Source organism: Eulemur rufifrons, chromosome 27 (assembly GCF_041146395.1).
Source record: "Eulemur rufifrons isolate Redbay chromosome 27, OSU_ERuf_1, whole genome shotgun sequence".
Lineage (NCBI taxonomy): Eukaryota > Metazoa > Chordata > Mammalia > Primates > Lemuridae > Eulemur > Eulemur rufifrons.
Window position 1 is genome coordinate 20,870,003 of NC_091009.1, and position 21,219 is coordinate 20,891,221.

Here is a 21,219-nt window from a genome sequence, read left to right on the forward strand (position 1 = left end):
TGCTCTCCAGTTTTGTTAGTAATTATTTTTTAGTGCTTTGGGTTTTTTTTTGCTATTCTTGCCAGTGTGGACTATGAATTTTTTGTTTCTTCTCAAGGGGTTTTAAAGGTATCTGTGCTGTTACTGTGCTAAAGTGAGCAGCAAGGACATGTGTAGAAGGTGATCTGAAAGACTAAGAAGAACTCTGGCATTGTCAGGAGGACTTTTATTATTGTGCATAGTCAGGATAATGAGAGGGAATGTGAATTGGGGAGTACCAAGGACAGCTGGGATGATTGTCAAAGTCAGAGAATTTCGCAGTAAGAGAAAAGAAGACTAGAAAGTGAAATGGACAAGGTTAGAAAGTAAGAGAGCTAGAAAGCCAGATTTGGTGGAGACATTAGGGGAGTGGAGATTGGTTGGTGGCAGCTGCTTTGCCAGTTAGTTGAGATAACAAGGTACCAAAAGAGAGAAAAAAAGGCGAATTGCATATGAGATATGAGCAGTTTTGCTGTTGATCTTGAAAGTAATCCCTCGTTAGCATTTCTGAGATGACTTTTGTTGAGATTTTAATATTTAATTTTGGTTGTTAGAATCGTATTTATTTGAATAAAATGATGCTGATACTGAATGTACAAGGCAATCTAGCTTTATTGGTTGAAAAAGGGTTCTTTACCTATTAAGTTAAAAAATGTTACCAGAAAATATGTTGGTTTCTTTTCATTAATTTTTTTTTTTTGGTTACATAATGAGTTCTTTTTTTTTTTTTTTTCAGAATTGGGTCTTTATTCAGCTTGGAAAATTTGCGATTCTGTGTATGATCATTACTTATGGTGAGAAATAGCAGATTATATATTCTGTATACAAAATGTATTCAATATTATACATTTCTTCCTAGGCTGTCCTCCTTATTTTAGTAGTTCAGAACACAACTTATAGAGTCAAATCAATCTAGGTTCAAACCCCACTGATACCACTTTTTAGCTGTCTGATCTCAGACAAATTAAAAAGTATATCCCACTATTGGAGTTTCTTCCCATACAAATTAGGGATAAAAAAAACCTTCTTTATATTATGAAAATGTTATAAAGACAAAAGTAAATTACCTATATAAACTATTTTGCTCAGAAAGAGACACATAGTGAATGTTCAATGAATTAATAGTTACCTTTATAATCTCTGAATTATATTTTCTGAATTCTGGGTTATTACTGCATAATTGTTTCTCTTTTCGTTTTCTGATTTTTGCACCACTGAATCTACTCTTTAAGACTTAAGATGATTTTTAATTCTTCTACTTCAGTATGATTTGCATTTGTTCCTCATCTCATCCTGCTGCCTTTGATTTCTGCCTGCCTTTTGATATCCTCAATTTTCATCTTCACCTCTGTTGTTTACCACTTACCTTCTGTCTCTCATTTGATGGATTCCAAGTTCTTTTAGATCTTTTAATAACATGAAACTGATGATTTTTAAATTTTACAGGTTTCTTGAATTAAATCCTCCCCAGAACTCAATAGTCTTTTGTGTTAATAATTTGAGGGCTATATTCTCAGACTCTTTTCGAGTTACAATTTTTCCATCAGCTAAATGCACCCTCCAACCTCAACTCCACAGTTCAGTTGCCCCATCCCTAAAATTATCTTCAGACTGGGTGTTTGCCTAGGAAAATGAAATCGTTTCCAAATCATTTTACTGGGCAGCTAGTTGCTGTTAATAAAAACCTTCACTGGGATGATGACAGGGTCAGTTGAGGTAAATTTGCATTAGCCTCGCAGCAATCCTGCAGTTTCAGCTCCTTTCTTCCCAGTGTTTGGTAAAGTAAGACTGCTGAGAGCTTGCTGGCATTTTGCACCTGTCTTGGGAATTGGGTTTGCCTGGGACTCTCCATCTAGTAGTGCATGTGTCTTTGCCCAGTATCCTTCTGGGCATTTCTAAACCTTTGGTCATTGCACTGGGATTCTTATAAGGTAGTAGTTTGCAACCGTAGGTGCAAACTGAGTCACCTGGGGAGATTTAAAAAATACTGATGCCCGTGTGCCCCACATACAGAGTCTGATTTAATCCATCTGGAATTTAGCCTGGGCATTTGTATTTTTAAAGGATCGCTGGTCATTCTGTTTTACAGCCAGGATTAGAAAACACGATTAAATGGAGGAGTTTGACACCAGGGCTCACATTTCAATTTTATCCAGAAATTCTTCTGACAACTTTCACTTCCCAACTATGACTCAAAAATGTTGGGGGGAAAAAAGTAAACGTCTATATAAAAATAATAAAATATTAAAAGTAAGTGAGATAACATTAGCAAAGGAACATCATAGGACAACACAAATTAGGTGCGATGATTATTGGGAAACAGTGGGAAATTATGGTCAGACTTACAAAACGCAGAAGGCAAAAAAGCAAAGAAAAATTTTTGAACACGAGTATCAGCTAAGGGAACTGGAAGAATAGAATAGTGAAACAGAATATTTACCATTCATGAATTTGGCTACCAGAGGATTAAATGAGATGAATCCCAGTAGCCATGGAGAGTCCAAGGGTTAACAGCCCCACTCAGGAGCAAATGGGCCCCTTTGGGCCATGGGGTCTGGATTCTGTGCCCTCCCAAGGCCAGGGTTCAGAGCAAGGAGTTCTTTAAGGTTCATTTCCTCAGCCACAGCCGCAGGGTAGGAAGCCCTGCAGTTATCACTCCTGTGTATCTTTAGACTTATTGCAAAGGGCTCCAATTAACTCTGCTTTAGCTTTTGCTGATTTTCCCTCCAGCCCTGTTAACATGCAAAGCTGCAGCCCAGAGAGACAGTCCTGGCATTTCCCCTCAAACTGAGGGCTGCTCAGAAAGTCACTTCACAATCTGATTTGAAATTATGTCAAGAATGAATGGATTCAAGAATTTGCACATGAAGAATTATTTTTTCCTTAAGATGTTAAACGTGCAAACTTAATTATCAGCATCATTACTGTAGCACCTGGCATAGTGCTATGAATATAATTGGTATAGAGAAAATATTTTCTCAATTTTATTGTTGCATTACATTGAGCTAAAGTGTAGAAGTTATATTCCTTTCTCCGGTAGAATAATAAATAATAATAAATACTATTTATTATTCACTATAGATTAGCAAATGAAGCAGTCATCATCTTTCAGATGACCCAAATATGCCCAAATTTATGTAGAAACATAAAAAGACATTTTAATTTATAATGCAATTGATAATACAGCTTTTGCCACTAACACTGGTTCTGTCCTGATATACAATGGGCTTTAATCTTTTTCCTGAAGAAAATGGGCTGCATGTTGAAAATCTGTCTCTAATTTCTTCCTCTCTTCCGTGGCTACTAGTAATAATTAGTGACTCTCAATTCTATTGTTCATTGATCGTAAGGTGATTCCCACATTGCTAATAAAATGCAGATTGTCGAATCCCTCACACAAGAGTCTGTATATTTGGGCTAGGGTTTAGAAATCTGCATTTACCCAGTGCTCCAGTTGGTTCTTGTGCAGAAGGCTCATGAACTCTATGTTGAAAAACACTGATAGAGGAATGATCGAGTGAGAAAGGAATATTTTCACCTGCTAGGCTTGAATTTGTTCCTGCTTTATTCCTGCCTCTTATTCCAACTGCCTTAGGTTTGCCACCATAAAAATGCTAGGGCAAATGAAGCAATAGAAGCATCGTCAGTGGGTCCCCTAACCCTCAAGCACAGTGCTTCTGAAAGTTCCCAGTAGAAAGGAAGTGGGAATTACCTGGCGATCTTGGTAAAATGCAGATTCTGATTCACTAGGTTTGAGGTTAGGGTGTTAAATTCTGCAGCACTCCCCCCACCCTGTGATGCCCAGTGGAAAAGCAAGGAGCTCACTATTTATATGGAAAATGAAAAACAAAAGAAAACAAAAACCTAAGTTCTAAATTGCAGGATGGCCATTAGGTTCCAAGAAAAGAGAGACCAGTGCAATTCAATATATGAAATATAATTGTAAGGTTGTAATAGAGTCTTATGTGCATGTATTTAAGTTATAAACTTTTAACTACATACCTTGTAAGTGGGGAAGGCGTGAAGAAAAAAGTGAAAAAACTTTTTAAACAATGTCACAGGCAAAGGATGATACCCAGTCCTGAAACTGTAAATATCTGTCAGCTGGAAAGAATGTTTGAATAATTTTAGGGTTTCCCAAACATTGACAAAGAAGTGAAATTCATTGTTGGGGTGCCCACAAAGAGAATGAAGGCTCAAGAGCCCTAAAGAACCCTTGATTAATGAAGAGTTAGAGGCATACACAAAACCAAATGTACTGTACTTTATGGGCCCTATAAGGAGTTGTCAAGGGAACTTTAAATCATAAGTTATTTTGCCTTATGCCTGACTTTGGAACTTAAACTCAGCCATCAATCTACCAATAAGATGCTACTCGATATGTGTATATATCTGTATATGTGTATATCCACATATGCATATATTATAAGCTATATATATCTTATTATCATACTTAACTGAGAAGTCTGCAGACAGATGAATATAATTCAACGCCATGCAATTTTTCTTTCTATTCAACTGAGAATTCTCACTACACAGTTGCCAGAAATGCCTATGGGTGCTCTTTGTGCACTCAGGTTATTTCTTTATTAGACAGTAAGGCCCTAGAAGACAAGTATCCTGTTTTTTATTTAAGTCTTATTCAGTACCTTGCTCAAGGTAGATGATCACTATACTTTTCTTAAAAGGATGAATGAAGGAATGGGTAAATAAGCAAATTCAGCTTACTAAAGTCTCTTCAGTGCTACAGTTCTCTACTTTTATGAAATAATGTATGAAACTATTACAATTTAAACATCTATTTGGAATTTAATACACATTTTTCCAATGGGGGAAAATATTGGTAGGGTGAATAGAATCTAAAGATTGATTCTAAAACTTATACCTCATAGTAGAACTCAACCATTATATATTTGCAATTAAAAATAAAGGAAGCCAATACTGCTGCAATGCTTATAATTATACAAAGCAGAAAATATTAATTTACTTAAAAAGTATTACCATGTTCCAGGCTAGTCGTAGAGCCTGCCTTTGTAATCTGATTTTATATACCACCAAAATATAGCCCAATCACTCTCTATGAATTATAATATTATATATAAAAGTTTTATGAAGGGAAAAACTAATAATAATGGGGTTATTACTTTTAATTAGTTTCACTTGAGAAACAGACCCTAAAGTAAGAGTGATTTAAACACGATGAAACTTTTCTCTCTCTGGCAATAGATGTCCACAGTAAGTCAACGCAGAGGTGGGATGTTCATAGTGCCAGGGACCCAAGAACTTCCTCTTTTTGCTGTGCCATTGTCCTTAGGGCTGTGGCTCCTACATCATGGTCCAATATGGCTGTTCGAGCTTCAGACTTCCAGTGTGGTTTCTATCCAGCAGGAAGAAGGAATGGGTAAAGACATATTTACTTTATGTCACATCACATTCACTTTAAAGACGTATTTTAGAAGCTGTCCCTCCACCTCTGCTTACATTCCATAGTCAGAACTTAGTCACGTGGCTGTGCCTAGCTTCAGGGAATGTTGGGAAATGTTGTCCTCTTTCAAAGTGGCCATTTGCCCAGCTAAAAAATCTTTCTATTTTATAGAGGAAGAGGCATGTAATATATAATAAAAGACTGATTAGCAGTCTCTGCCACAATAGGCAAACATCAGAAGTAAATGAATAAAATTCATTTTGACAGTATTATTCAAAGATGAATTTTAAGGAAGTCTTTGCCGGTTTTTATGGTATGCCATAAATTAGTATTTCAATGTTTGTAGTTTATTACAAACTATTTCTTTAAATGTAAATCATGGAAGAAATCAGTCTGAAAAAATTTGCAAGACAAAAATACGGCCTATGACATAAATAGTAAAAATAGAAATGATGTCATGTTCCTGCTTAGCTAATGTAGAAGAATTTCATTAGGTAATGCAGTGTTGATGAGTTAATAGCTTTGCCTCACTCTCCTGAATACATAATGTGCCTGAACTACTGGTACATCGTGAAATCTACAGAGTTTTTTTTTACAAGTTATTCATTTTATTTTAAGTAGTACGAATTTGCAGTGAAGGATTTGGATTTCTTTTTGGTAACATGTTGAACCATGGTTAAAAACGATAGTAATATATAAATTTTGCTCTACCGTGATAATCAACTAGAGGCATGTTCATTATGCTAATAATATTCAATACAAATACTTCCAGGTTATCAATCCAATTTGATAAAGGTTAGGAATATTCACCCCAACTTTTCTGTTTTCTACCTTTTGTGATCATTTTATATGTGTATTATATTTAGAATGAATCAAGAAGGTCATATATAGAGTAATAAATAAAAGTTCAGTATTGTACCCACTAATCCCACTAATGCACACCCCCTCCCTCCATATAGAGTTTCTTATGAATCAGTTGTTTTTGTAAAGGAATATTATGGTCATACACACTTGCTCATTTGGGGGACAAGAATGCTACTTTCTGTTTGTAGGTTTTAGTAATAAATTTGAACCTTTGAACACATTTTAAGGTGCATTTCCAAGAAAGTATTTGCCATAAAAAGTGTGCTATTATTTTTAGTAACATTTCTTCAACGCTTTTTTTTTTCTTCTTGTAGAACTGGGGCTTAGGTCAAATAGGAACAACAGTGGTCTCGACAGCAAAACCATAGGTTCTAGTGTCAGCGCTACTGCTTTCTAGTTATGCGGACTTGGGCACCACATTCTACACTCTGCCCAACAGCAGCCCCCCTCTGTACAATGGGGAAATACTACCAGAAGCTTTTAGCAGGGGACCTAGGACACTGTTCAGTAAGGGATGACTTTCATTTTTCTTGCTTTTCTTTTCTTCCTGTCTCCTTGCCTGCCTTCCTGCTTAGGCAGGTCCAATGTTTTCTTGGAGAGTACCAATAATTTCAGTATTAGCACTTTAGGTAAGATAAAAAGCTGACACATGTCTGTGGCTTCAAACTTATTCCCGAATTAGAATGAAAATGACAGAGACTCTGTAGTTCTTACCACAAAGGCATTGATTGAAAATTTGAGGTTAGATGTAAGTCTGCTGAGAGAATCTTAACTGGATAATGTTTTGAAGTCAATTAAAATCACTGTTGACACCATCCTCTTAGACTGGGATTAGGCTCTACATTTTATAAAGAAAATAAAAGAATAAAAAAATATTTTTTTCCTGTTTGTAAGCGTCAAAATCTACATCGTCTTTGATTGGTATGGGATCTTCTGTGGTCCCTACTAGAAGTTTTAAACAAGGTGAGAATAGTCCATTTGAAGGAAATTAAATGTAGGAAAAATTAGCTTTAAAGTTTCCAAAGGATTATCTTAAGTTTGGAGTTAGTGTGTTTACTGTTCCACCTTTTCGGTAAAATGAAAATTGACTTTCATTTTATAAATATCAGAAATCCTTATTTTTATTTAAAACATTACCCAAAACACAACAACAACAAATCCCACCTTCCTAAGCTACCAAGAACCAGAGGAGAAACATCCTGGATCTGTTTCCAGATCTCTATTAGACTGTTAAATTTTCATCCATATTTAGCAAATGTCATTATTCAGTTTCATGAGGTCACTGTGTCAAAATGTCTGTGTTAGAACTTTAATTTATTTTCAGAGGTTCCTTTAAGTGGGCAGAAAGCATGGCATGTTCGATTGATTTACTCTCTTTAATCTGTCCACTGGGTTGGTTTGGGATGTATACTTAAAAATTAGAATTTTTCAGCACTGCAGCAGAAGCCTGAGCCGAAGTCTCTTCTCTCCTTCCCCTGGCCGGTTTTCTTTTAAAAAGTGGGCTCTTGCATTGTGTCTCCAGGTAGCAGTAGCAGCTCTGCCTGTGTGGCATCCCTGGCCAGATGGCCCTCTTAATAAATGTCTTGCTCTTGCCCACCCTCACTTTCTTGATCCAAATGTGAAATGCCAGCAAATAAATAAGAGCATTGTACTCTGATGAGTTCTCTTGAGATGGAGGAAAGCCCCGGGGAGAGGAAGCTAGAAACAGCTTTTCTGTTTACTGTGACTGCTCCTAATTACTGGCCACTAGTAGAAGACACCATTTAGATCCTGTAGAATTTAAAGATAAAGGAAAAAAAGAAAAAAGAGAGAGAGATAACAAATTCTCCGTATTATTCCAAATGCCTTACTAACATGAAATACTCTCGGATTTGTTGGAGTCCATTTGAAATATCATGGGTGATCTTTGCGAGGGGACGGCTGACTTTGGACTTGGGCTAGACAATCGTGTGTATGGATTTCACCGCCAGACTAAAAGTGCAACGGAAATGAGTGGGTGATGAGAGCGGAGCAGCCAGTTCTTTAATTGAATTAAAAGCTGGGTGACATCAGTGCAGACACCTGTCCAATTACAGACAGGCCAAGGTGTTTACCATTGCTGTACAAGCGATTCGAAGATGACAGAAATCTTTCCGCCCACAGATTAACATAATGAAGGAGAACAGATTACGGTGGATGCCCGCCAAACACCTAGGTTGGCAGCTGGGGGTAGGGTGGGGGGGAGGGAGGAGGAGTCTGCTGGAGTATGTAAATAGAAACGGAGTCCTTTTTTCCTTCTCCGAAATGTGTTTGGCTTTAAGAAAGGATGCCATTTTGCTTTGTGTCTTAGGCTCGGTTTCCAGGCAGAGCATTTATACTTGTCTGCATTTAGTCAGAGGAGTTAATCATAAAATTTCAACAACGTCAAAGCCGACCCCTCTGTTGTTTTCCTGCTTCTCAGCATATAGTGTCCTATTAGAGGCACAAAAGCTTGCACAGCTGGTGCCAGCTCCGCAGTGATTTTCTCTTAGGTCGTCGGGCTGCCTCCAATTATTAATATTTCTCTTTTGCTCCTTTGAAACTTGAGGTTAGAGCAAAGGGAAGGAAGTGTTGGAGATAATAATCTATCAGTCAAAAGAAACAATGTCTGTTGCTTTGCTGGCTCCCTGGAAGGAGTGGGGTGTGGGGGACAGGGCTTCCCTCTTAGAGTGAGGGAAAATAGCTGAGTGGAGCTAAGAGGAGGAAAAGTCTTCATTTTTCGGTCAACCATCGAGTGCTCACTTTTGATAAACCATCGTAATAGCTGCTGGAATAGAGGACAAGTAAAGGAGGAAAAGAATATATCCTGTGCATTCAAGGAATTCCCCAAATCATTCTGAAGATGGTTTAAATTACAGGCTTCTCCAGACTGAGTGTCTTCCCCTCTGCTAGGTGGGAAGGCTCAGAGCACACAGTTTGCAGCCCTATGCAGCAGGGCTCTTAAAATGTCTACAGTGATAGGTTTCCTTCCCTTAACTCAAGTCCCTGTCCCTGTTCTTTCAGCCTGGGCTCTCTTCACCCACTGTGGCCCACAGGACCGCAATTCAAAGGAAATCTACTTACTCGACTTCAAACTCCCTTGGTGTGGCACGTCAGGATTTCTCAATGTTAAGCATTAATGCAAAATGCATTATCGCTTAGCAGTGCGAGTTATGGTCCTGCTGGTGCCAATGATTTTAATCCGGATACCCACGCTCCTGTGTTTCATGGGATATTAACACTTTTAAGACATCAATAATGCTTGCTTTATGCTTATTGAATGTTTTTTCAGCTTGCCCTCTTCCATTATCAAGAGAGACTGGCAGCTTTCCTGACATGGTTAGGACCATTTTCTGATTTCACAGAGTTTTGTGGCTGAATGGGAGTTTGAGAGGTCATCAGGCCTGCCTGGTGATAGGGACACTCTCAAATTAAAAGAAAAAGACTACTCTGCGATGTCTCCCAAATAAGGAGATTTACATCCAAGCCAATCTTAAAGTTCTCCCTGTTCAGGATATATTTCTTTATTATAAACACATCCAAGTGTCATAAAAGAAACTAACTCATTTTCTCTTAGTGGGATTTCTGTAGACACATTTTTATGTCTAGGATTCTTTTATAAATGTGTCATACTGTACATTTCTCAGTATTCTCTTTAATATTATACTGAAATATACTTTCAGTGATTATCCTTTCTAAAAATTTGTCTTTAAATATAGACCTCCTATAATCTTGAACTTGGAAGTCTGGATCTTACAAATGCCCTGTCCACTTGGCATATAAGCAAACCTTCTGCCTTATGTATTAATCTGTGCATTACTGTTATTAATACGATTCTTCTAGCTCTAATATTATATTAGAAGCCTTGTAAAAATCAGTTGTATTCTATTGTACTGTTCCCAGAGGTATATAGAGGAAATAATGATAAATGCATTTCGATGATGATATATTATCATAGTAATACTATTTTTTTTTCCTGTAGCGTATATAATCTAAGTAGGACTCTGACACTTAACCAAGGCCATTAGTATAAACATTCTGTGATCTCAAAGGATCTATCTAAGAAGGGCTACCTTGCTTAGTCTTGAAGAGAATTATTCATTCTCTTTCTTTGGTAATAGTACAACTTTTTGTAAGCAGCAACTTTATGCCATTCTGGTCAACTGTTCATACTGAGAATCAAAAAAGATAAACCACGTATCCCAGACCATAGGATGACTTTGTTGTTGTTCCCAGTTAGTGAAGACCACTTGGTTGATCAGCCCCTTCCTCTACTCTAACCCTTAATTGTAACCTGCCAAGAGAAGAGAAAATATTGAGCCATTATACCTCTCTTCTTACTGAAGTCGATAGTACTAACTTGTATTTAGGGAAAATTACTCAGATGATTTGACAGACTTTGTCTCTGAGACTCACCATGATGAGCAAGTTCCCCACTGGAAATAGGGAAGAAACCACATTCCAGCCTCAGAAATATAGCACAGTTTTTGAAAGTGTGATTCACAAGCTATCCAAAACCTTCCACCTGGGATCCAAAGTTGGCAAGAACCAAAACATCAGCTTTCTTCTTTTTTTTTTTTTTTTTTCCTTCTGTTTTCTGTTTTGCAGCTCTCATTTCTCAGTGTTTGTTATTGTTTCACCTGGCTTGAAATGGGAAATGTGAGCACTTTGATAAATGGCCTGAAAGATGGTCTAGTTTCTCTCCAGCATCTTTCTTTCAGAATCTCAGGATTTTTCTAGGAAATACAATACAATTTGGCAAACTTCTCTACCAAAGCGCAAAGCTGAAGAAAGCACGTTTGCTGACAGGAGCGCTGCTTGGTTTTTAAGGACCTTAAAGTAAGTGAGAGGAGTGATTGGGAAAGGAATTTCATGATACACATAAACACACAAAGTAACTCCTTTTGTCAAGGCAAGAAAGGTTAAATAAAATACTGAAGGTCACTGAGTGAGTGTGAACTCACTATCTGGCTTGACACCATCCTTCTTAAAGTCTGTATTAATATCTTTCCTGATAAGTTGATAAAACAGGTACAATGGCAACATTGTACTTTAGTTATGATTCGGAAAGAGATAATGTCTCAGGATGAAGTATTTTATAAGGCTGGAATGCAAAATTGCAAAAAAAATGTAACTACTTTCATGTTTCTCAATGATAACATTGCCTGGATGTATGACACATCTTTATGCTAAGGATTTCAGATCGTCAACTTGTTCACAACCATTGTTTCTTTTTGGAAACAGTATTCCTATTCCTCAGCTAAATCATGCCCAACTATGGGAGGGTTTTTACATAGGCCGCATAGGTTAAGTGATGAAAAAAGGAAACTAACCTCATATTCCAACATGTTTTTCTTACTCATGATAGAACAAAAAGTTTTATTCTCTGGAGAATGATTCATGTCTTGTTAGCGTGGCATTAAACTAATTCAGACATGCAAGTTGTATTATTTAAAATCTTACAGTAGATTCCAACTTGGCCATAGGAAAGACATGGCAAATGTCAAAGATTTTCTAAGGATAGAATGGCTAGAAAATATTTTAGGATGACACCTTTATTTTGAGCCTTGAATTTGGGGATCATGGTGGAGGCATTAAGAAAGCAAAAAAAAATAAGACTTACAAAATGATTTGGGAAGTTGATTCTGGATTGGGGCATGTTGAGTAAGGAATATCAGTGGGACAAGCAGGTGGGGATAGATGGCCTCCAAGTAGAAATACAGGACCAGAGCTTGGGAGAGATGTGACGTTTGTAGGTGTAAATATGACCATTGAGGGATGAGGCTTGATAAGCTAGCTAAGGCAAGTATTTAAAAAAAGAAAGAAGCATGAGAACCCAACCTTGTGAAACAAAAGCTATTTTAGAGACTATGAGAGGAACATGAGTCAGCTAAAGAAAGAAGGCAGCTCTTAATAGTGTAGAACAACTAAAAAATTCCATGTCACAGAAGGAAGCTGAGGGATGCCAAAGCCCAATGAGCGTAGGAGGATAAGGACTGAGGAAGGGTTATTTGATTTGTTATTTAAGGGATCAGTAGTGATCTTTAAAGGACAAAAATCATTTAGTAGCATATGGAGGCAGATATTGGGTTGCAACAGTAGCATAACTTGGATGGACACGGCTACGTACTAGAGCTGGATACTTACATACTACTGGTAAGTATTCTATAGTCCTAAACTTGTTTAATCTTAATACTAATCCTTTGAGATAAATACTATATTATTCCCATCTCACAGATGAGGCCTGTGAAGCCTCTTGTTCAAGATAGGGACTATGGTTTTCTGTTTATAGACGAGGAAACTAAGGCACAGAGATATGAACTTGCCCAAGCCCACGCTGCCAATCAGTAGCAGAACTGGCATTTGAACCCAGACAATCTGGCCTGAGCGTCTGTGCCCTTCGCCACTGTACAACTGTGTGATGAGGATGTATATGTGATAATGTGAGCTTTCTTTTAAGACATTTGGTGGAAGGAGAAAAAATAACTTCTTAAGAGAAAGTGAACTCAGAATGTGGGTCATGGTTTAGGAGATTTAAGAGGAAATGACAATCACAGTGGCAGGAATAAGAGAAAGCAGAAGGTTATGACACAAGGGGGTTTGAAATCAGAGAGAGAGAGAGAGAAAGAGCCAACTTTGGCATGAGATGGTCACACATGTATGCATATTAGTTCATTGGCTTGCTGTCTTCCTTGGCCATGAACTAAGACGATGGTGCCAAGTGGATGGATATTTTCATGTAGAAGCATGGCAGACAGGATTTGTATCCCAGGGACATGCCTGGAAACTGCTGGAATGAAGATGTAGGGGCAGCACTAAGGAGCGAGGGTACTAGGAAGTGTCAAAGCAAATAATGGCTTACTGTCTTTGCTTCATTCTGGTTCTTTGGTCTTTAATTTTTGAAATTTTCTATTGGGGAGAGAGAATATAGAAGCGTGTATATTAGAATTTGTGTTTGAATGATGCAAGCTGTCACCAATATTGGCACCTTAAAGCAATAATATGTACTCTAGGCTATTGAAGGTTTAATCAATAAAGGGATACCATGAGTGGGACCATCTTTTTATAAGAATGATGACAGTCTATGTGGTTAGGATTAAAGACTGCTCTGAAAAACTTCTTTGAGGAACATCAATGGTAAGCAAATGCACACATTATATTTTTGATACTTCTTTAATTCACAGGATTAACTAAATAAAGAGCTTCTGCTTTGATTATGAACACCAGTAAGCAAAATGTGTTTTCATTTCTACTGGTACTTTTAATTGCTGAACAAATCTCATATATCTACCACCAAGCCAGGTTAATTCAGCACTTTCATGTGCAACCCTTCCATTTAAGACAGGTGTCTTAATTAAATAAACTAATAATTTTACAAGTCGAAGTACAAAAGCATAATTATCTAATTTGCTAATTGTTCAACTATGTTAATTTGCATATTTGTTAGTTGCAACATAAACAAGTAGTCTGTGTATGTGTGTCCTACCGTTAAAATAATGAAGTCACTCTTAGGAGTAGCATTTTCTAAACTGTGTTAATAGATGCCACATAAAAAGAATTCCTTAGTTAAATACAGTTGAAAAATGCTAGGTTAGAGAAAATTAAATAGTTTTGTTTCTGCAGGAGGTCTAGGATCCTGGAATGAGACAACATGCATCTTAACTATTGAATAAACTCTGCTTCACAAAGTGCATGTGGAACCCCCCATTTTTAATGGGGGAAACATCAGATACTGTGTGAGAGCTGTTTTAACAATAAGTTGGTCTCCCAATTTTTTCTCATGAGTCACCCCATTCTGTAATCAGCAGAAGGCAGGAAAATGAATTAAAGAGGCATATGTTTTTGATTGCTATCTGTCTATCTCTGTGTCTCTGTCTTTCTCTCTCTCTCTCTCTCTCATACACACACAGACAATGCTCTTTATAGATGCTTATGGTAAACATGCAAACCTCTTTTGTCCCCCCTTTTATTATAGGCATATTGACAGGCTTGCTACCCTTCAAAAACTATGCGGTAACCCTAACTGCTTGCACTTTGGCTGGCTGTACTGAGAGCTCACATGCATTGAACATCTCTACTCCACAAGAAGGTAAAGTAATTTCAAAGGTCTTGACTTCCACATTTCAGTCATGAATAATAAAATAGGAGAAGAGCTAAATGCTGCAAGGCCATTTGCTGGAAAACCCCAACCTAATTTGATGACAAAGTGCATTGCCAGGCCATAATTGCTCCATTTTTTGGGGGGGTGCGAAAATGAATCAAACTCCATACCCTTTAATGACATGCATCTTTAATAGCTGTAATGCAGATTAATGGGCTTTTTAATTGCTGTTACATTGTTCATGCAAGAGCCTTGTCATTAATATGAAGCATCTGAAAGATTAATGAAAGCTTCCTCATTTTACTATGGCTCAGAAGTAAATCTAGAGACAGTCTGACTAAAAAGAATTGATTGTATGGCACAGTATGAAATTGAGAATCAAACGGTTGATTTCCATGGTCTTTTTTAACTGCTAAACACCAGCACAGGCAACAATTATTTCAGTATGATGGAACCTCCAAATGCCAATTGAGGCATTATTAATCACTGCTTAGTTCCTCCCGACTTAAGCCTCACTTTTGTTGTACTTGGGACTTACAAACTGCTGGCATAAATTAATGTCTCAGAAAGCATACGTTAAGAACGCAGTGAGAAAGGGAAAATATTTTATTTTTTTTTTTTTTTTTTTTTTTTTTTTTTTTGTTGAGACAGAGTCTCACTTTGTTGCCCAGGCTAGAGTGAGTGCCGTGGCGTCAGCTTAGCTCACAGCAACCTCAGACTCCTCGGCTTAAGCGATCCTACTGCCTCAGCCTCCCGAGTAGCTGGGACTACAGGCATGCGCCACCATGCCCGGCTAATTTTTTCTATATAGATTTTTAGTTGTCCATATAATGTCTTTCTATTTTTAGTAGAGACGGGGTCTCGCTCAGGCTGGTATCGAACTCCTGACCTTGAGCAATCCACCCGCCTCGGCCTCCCAGAGTGCTAGGATTACAGGCGTGAGCCACCGCGCCCGGCCGGGAAAATATTTTAGCACTCCAAAGTGAAAGCTTTGCTCAAGCATCAGAACGCATCACTTCAAGAAATAACAGCTCTCAAAACATTTGAAGCATTGTTACTTCGTATTTCTCTCTCCTTGATGAGAGCAATTGCGTATTTCTTATGCCCTCCAGTTGTAAAGTTCCTTAGGGGATTTAAAAGCTTGATCTTTACTGAAAAAGAATCAGCCAGTCTTTTTCTTTATCTCTTTCCCAGTGTCCATCCATCCCCCTCACTCCCTCCTCTTTCTCCTTTTTCTCTTGTAAATCCTTTAGCAAGCACCACTTGCATGGAACATATGTAAGAGAAAAGGAAGACATTGGCCTATACAATGAAGCCATGACAGGATAAAGGATTTTGTAAAATCCTTCTTATGACCCTTTATTCTATGTACTTTGCACCTGAACTAACCAGACTCCCCTCACCTGGACTCATCTTCAGCATTTTCTCAATATTTCCTCCATCTGGTCTACCAATAGTAGCCCTGTTTGTCTTAATGCACCATTGCACCTGCTGGGGTACATGATTATCATCCACTATTACAAGTACTTCTACCAGCTCAGTGTAGGACACACTGCCCGGTGGCTCTCATTATTTTCTCTAGATCCACTACATCCTCTGTCTAGATTTTTCCTGGTACCCCTCGTACCTATTTCACAGCTCTGCCCCGGAGGGATCCTTATCTGTTCAGTTCACATTCCTTTTTTATTATTACAAAAAAAAATTCCCAAACTTCTAACTTTTCCACAAAGTCATTCCTAATTTACCAAATCAGGGTCAATTTTTAAAAACTTTTAGTTCTTATAATTCCAATTCATTGACCACTGTATAAAAGGAACAGACCTTTTCTTAAAATTACACACAATATAGTTTATATGTATATATGTAATTAATTAAATTGTTTCTGCTCTTTCTGGCTATTTCTATAGTTACGTATAGGTTTGTAAAGATACCTATTATGAACCACTCTCACCAGTGTTACCCATCTTAGATCATAAGCTCCTTGAGGCCAGGGGAGTCTATCTGCTTAATTTGCTTGTATAGGTACAGCCCCACCTAGAGATTATGGGTTAATCGTACTTTTGATGAAGTAACACAAACATCAGTCAAGTGAACTAGTGTAAGTACTCCCATCCATCATTGATACAAATTCTCATAAATTCAGGACAGTTATTCAGCACTGTTCCTACAGCAATTACTGACAAGCTGTCCACGAATGGGGAACATTTCCATGCATGGGGTTTCAGGTTTCTTTCATGATTTATTGGTTTGAGTCTGAAAAGTTTGAATTAGAAAAGTAAACTAAAATTAGACTCTCTAAATCTTTTTTCCACAGCCCCACAAGAGGTTCAGCCACCAGTAGCCAAATCCTTTCCCAATTCTTTGTTACTCTCCTGGAATCCACCCCAAAAAGCAAATGGTGTTATAACTCAGTACTCTTTATACATGGATGGGAGGCTAATCTATTCGGGCAATGGAGAGAACTACACAGTCACAGGTAAGACTTCTGTAGTTATTGGTTCATATTTATAGTCTCTTTTAGAATATGTATGTATAAACATAGTTGACTCCCCATATCCATGGGTTCTGCATCTGTGGATTCAACAAACCACAGATAGCAGATATCTGAAAAAAAAACTATAACAGTTAAAAAAAAAAAAAAAGATGCAGTATAATAACTAGGTACAAAGCATTTACGTTGTATTAGGTATTGTAAGTAATCTAGAAATGATTTAAAGTATACAGGAAGATATGCATAAGTTATCTGCAAATACTATACTATTTTATATCAGGAACTTACACATCCATGGATTTGGTATCCACAGGGGGTCCTGGAACCAATTCCCCACTGATAACTGAGGGATGACTGTATACATACACACACACACACACACACATATAGCACATAAATATAGTCTATAGTTATCTGAAAATGTGGTTTTTGAAATTGGGTTACTTATTTTTGTCTCATGTTAACCACTCCAGTTCCATGATCTTTATAATTATATTATTATAGATTTATGGTGAAGTCAAAGCTGAAAAAAGTGGAAAAGTGCTCATGTTACCTCCCCCCGCCCCCTGCCACCACCCAGGGCTGTACTATTGCATGTTCTCTTCTGCAGGTCCCACCCCTCCTTCCCTAAATCCTCCCACCAATACACCTTTGCTCAGGTGCAGAGGGGGCCTTGGAAACGTACCGGCACAAAGAGCTCAGCCCATGACTGACTGCTCTGCCTCCCACAGATCACAGGCTTGAAGCCAGGACCCAGTGTGGTCACCGGTCCGGCTCACAGTCCCAGGCTGAATCAATGACGTCATTTCAAACAAATTTCACCCGCACATGGATTAACTACTTTAAAATCCTCATGAATATGGAATAATCTTAAGACTCAGAAGTGTGACTCAGTGCGTCTGAATTTTAGACCATTTGAGCAGAAACATAGTATTAATATATATGCATAGATCATATAATATAGTATAACAACACTTAAGTAAAATAAGTCAATTGTTAAAAATTTTCTGAACACAAGACGCCTACATTGTGTATGTTGTCTGATATCTGTTCTGGGTTTATATTTGTGTAGTACTTACAGGGGTTATATATTTTATATCATATTTATATACTCTATTTGACTCTCATGTGAAATATTGTTAATCAGATATTGATTGATGAAAAAACGGAGGCCTAAAGATATTAAGTTCTTCATGAAAGGTCACAACAAGTTGGAGTCAGTGGTACGATTAATTATTTATGTATTCACTCATTCACATTAATGCCAAGCACTGAGGTTATAACAGGGACTCAGCCAGACACTGTCCCTCTTCTCTTGACACTCACAGCTTCATGGGGACACAGACGCTGGTCCAAGCCATCTGTGGACAGGGATATATATTCATACAGTTGCTTTCTCAGGTTTACATTTTTTTTTTTGTCTTCTCCATAGTCTGAGAATTTTAAAAGGGCAAGAACTATTATTTTTATATTCTATTCACCATAATTGGATAGAATTTTGCAATATTTATTCTATAAAGTATTATATCTATATTATTCTATGTTATTATTACTCCCATTTTACAAGTGAGGAAACTGAGGCACAGAAAGGTTAAGTAACTTACTCAAGGTCACACAGCTTGTGAGTGGCAGACTGGTACCCACCCAAGCATTCTGGCTATGCTGAAGAGAGTGTGGCCTTAAAATCAAGTTGCCTAACTTCTCTGAGGCTTAGTTTCTGAATTTGGAAAATGAGGATAATCAGTATTTTGAAGAGAAATATATATAAATACATAACATGTTAGCACTTAGTAAAGTTGTAATATTTTCTGTAGGACACAGTTCATATTGTAAGCTAAAAATGGATTAATGTCACTCTAATAATATCTGATGGCGTAACTTTAACTAAAATTTATAGATTGCATATATTATTTCAGAAAAAAATTAAAACACATCATGGAATTAACTTTACACATGTATTAATAATTAATACACAAAGCCCTTCTGTAGGACCAAGATACAACATCGAATGTAATGGGATATTACACCTTTTAGACTAAGAATAGACATTTCCTCTGAGAAGCCTTCTCTGACTCCCCAGATATGACTTAGGTATGGCCTGTGTGCTCACTGGATAGCTGTATGATGCCCCGCCACTTTTGTTTGTGTTGTCTTGGATAAGACTGCTTGTTAGCATATTGGTTTGCCCTACTAAACCATAGCATCATAAGGACATGACCGTACCTGTCTTGTTTATTACCGCATCTCTGGGACCTCTCACAGAGTGGCTATGGAACAGTGTTGGAAGAGGGAGTGAATGAAGTCAGATGACTGCTGGGAACCAAGGAAGAAGATAGCAAAGGGCACCTGATAGAAGACAGGAGCAGGATAGGAGAAAAAGGAATACAGGAGGGAAAAATTTAAGAAGGCAGCCGCTAGAAGAAGAGAAACTAAAATTTCTTCCCCTTGAAGAAACAAATGCTGAATTGGTCCATAGGGAAGTGGTGCAGCTGATGGCAGTTCTCTAACTGTGGGCCTTGAATATTTTCAAAATTGCAAAATGCCATGAGGTGACACTATGCATAGCCAGAAAAAGACCAGATGTCAGAAGGAGAGGAGGCAAGAATTTCCATCGATTTCTAATCCCACCTAAAAAATGATATCAAATTCTATATTTCATTTGATTGAGTCCTCAACAGAACCATGTGACTACAGGCTTTGCAATGAAAGATTGTGGCAAATGGTGGCATAGTAGCTTAGTACAATAGATGCCCCAAATATAATATAAAGAAAAAAAGTGTAATATTTTTAAAGTACCTACAACCATCTTCTCTAGCTACAGTAGTAAGATGTTAGTGGTTTTCAACCTTTACGTAATATTTAAGGAATATATCTCTAATATGACCCAAAGCATTTTTCCCTATAGCCTTCTTGGCTTCTCAGAAGCAACTGTATTCTTTGTTGCTCTTGTCCCCAAATAGCTTAAGATATGAAGCATGTTGGGACCGCAGTGTTGGTCAGTAAGGAAGGGAACTAAGCAGAGAAAGTCAAGGTGGGGTTCAAACATGTACATGATTGTTCTAACTTTATAGCTAGCAGAAGCCAAGACAGGCCGAGAAATTCTAGTCAGAAATTGGAAGAACAAATTCAAATGTCTGGCCTCAGAGCCCACACTTTTAATCTCTATATATTCCATTTATTGAACATATTTTATTTTTTCCTTACTACGACTCTGAAAGTGAGACAGGAGCTTGATTACAAACCCCGGAGTACCTGTATTAGTCTGCTGGGGCTGCCATGACAAAATATCACAGACTGGGTGCCTTTAACAATAAGAACTTATTTCTCACAGTCTGGAGGCTCCAAGTCCAAGATCAAGGTGTTGGCCAGTTTGGTCTCTCCTGAGGGCTCTCTCCTTGGCAGATGGCAGATGGCAGCCTTCTCACTGTGTGCTCACATGGCCTTTCCTCTGTGTGACCCTATCCTTGGTTTGTTTCTTCCCCTTCCTATAAGGACACCAGTCCTATTGGATTAAGTTCCCATCCTTATGACCTCATTTGATCTTAATTACCTCTTTAAAGGTCCTATCTGCAAATATAGTCCCATTGGGGCTTAAGGTTTCAACATATAAATTTGGCGGGGGGGGGGGGACACAATTCTGTCCATAACACACCTTAAAGTTAGTACCTTTTCTATTAGCATAGGCTAATGCCAAAGATTCTGAAATTGTGCACGAGAGTTAAATAAAATGGCCCGAAAGATCCTTTTTCATTCTAAGATTTTTACAGCTGTGATATGCACTACATTTAAGGCATTTATGTCTTCAAAGTTTATCTGCCCATTAAGACTCACAGAAAAATGGGAAAGGGAATCTGTCTGTCTGAAGTCAACCAGGGAGGAGGCTAATCAGAAACTACTCTAGCCATTGAGATGGGCTTTAGTTATTATAGGCACTTTTAAGTCTATGCCGTGATAGGTATGGATCTACGATGCCATTGGTACTCATTGCTTGTATTTGTGTCAGGTTATTTGTAACCTAATATCTTTTCCATACTGAGTGGTTTGTGGGTGGAACTTCTATTCATGAGGGCTGATGCTGTCAATAATAGTGTCAGTTTAGAGCCACTAAAGTGGATCTATACAAAGCTGAAATATCTCTTCACAGAGAGACTGAGAAAAGGAAGATGCAGTCTGGGAGATTAGGAAAACAATTGATAATATTTTTAATTATTAAAGTATATATGCTTGTTGAAATAATATAGAATATATTGGTATCTAATACCTGATAATCCCACCATACAGAGAGAAACTCTTAATATTTGATGTAATTCCTTCTAGTACTTC

At 37.7% G+C, this 21,219-nt stretch overlaps 1 protein-coding gene across 1 annotated transcript in view; it reads left to right on the forward strand.

Annotated features, from left to right (window-relative positions):
- The window catches only part of USH2A (usherin), a 611,994-nt gene that overhangs the window by 253,566 nt on the left and 337,209 nt on the right, over positions 1-21,219 (forward strand). The window contains exons 30-31 of the mRNA XM_069459264.1: positions 14,280-14,393; positions 16,720-16,881. Of these exons, the coding sequence (XP_069315365.1) occupies positions 14,280-14,393; positions 16,720-16,881 (276 nt within the window). The remainder of the gene's footprint in view (positions 1-14,279; positions 14,394-16,719; positions 16,882-21,219) is intronic.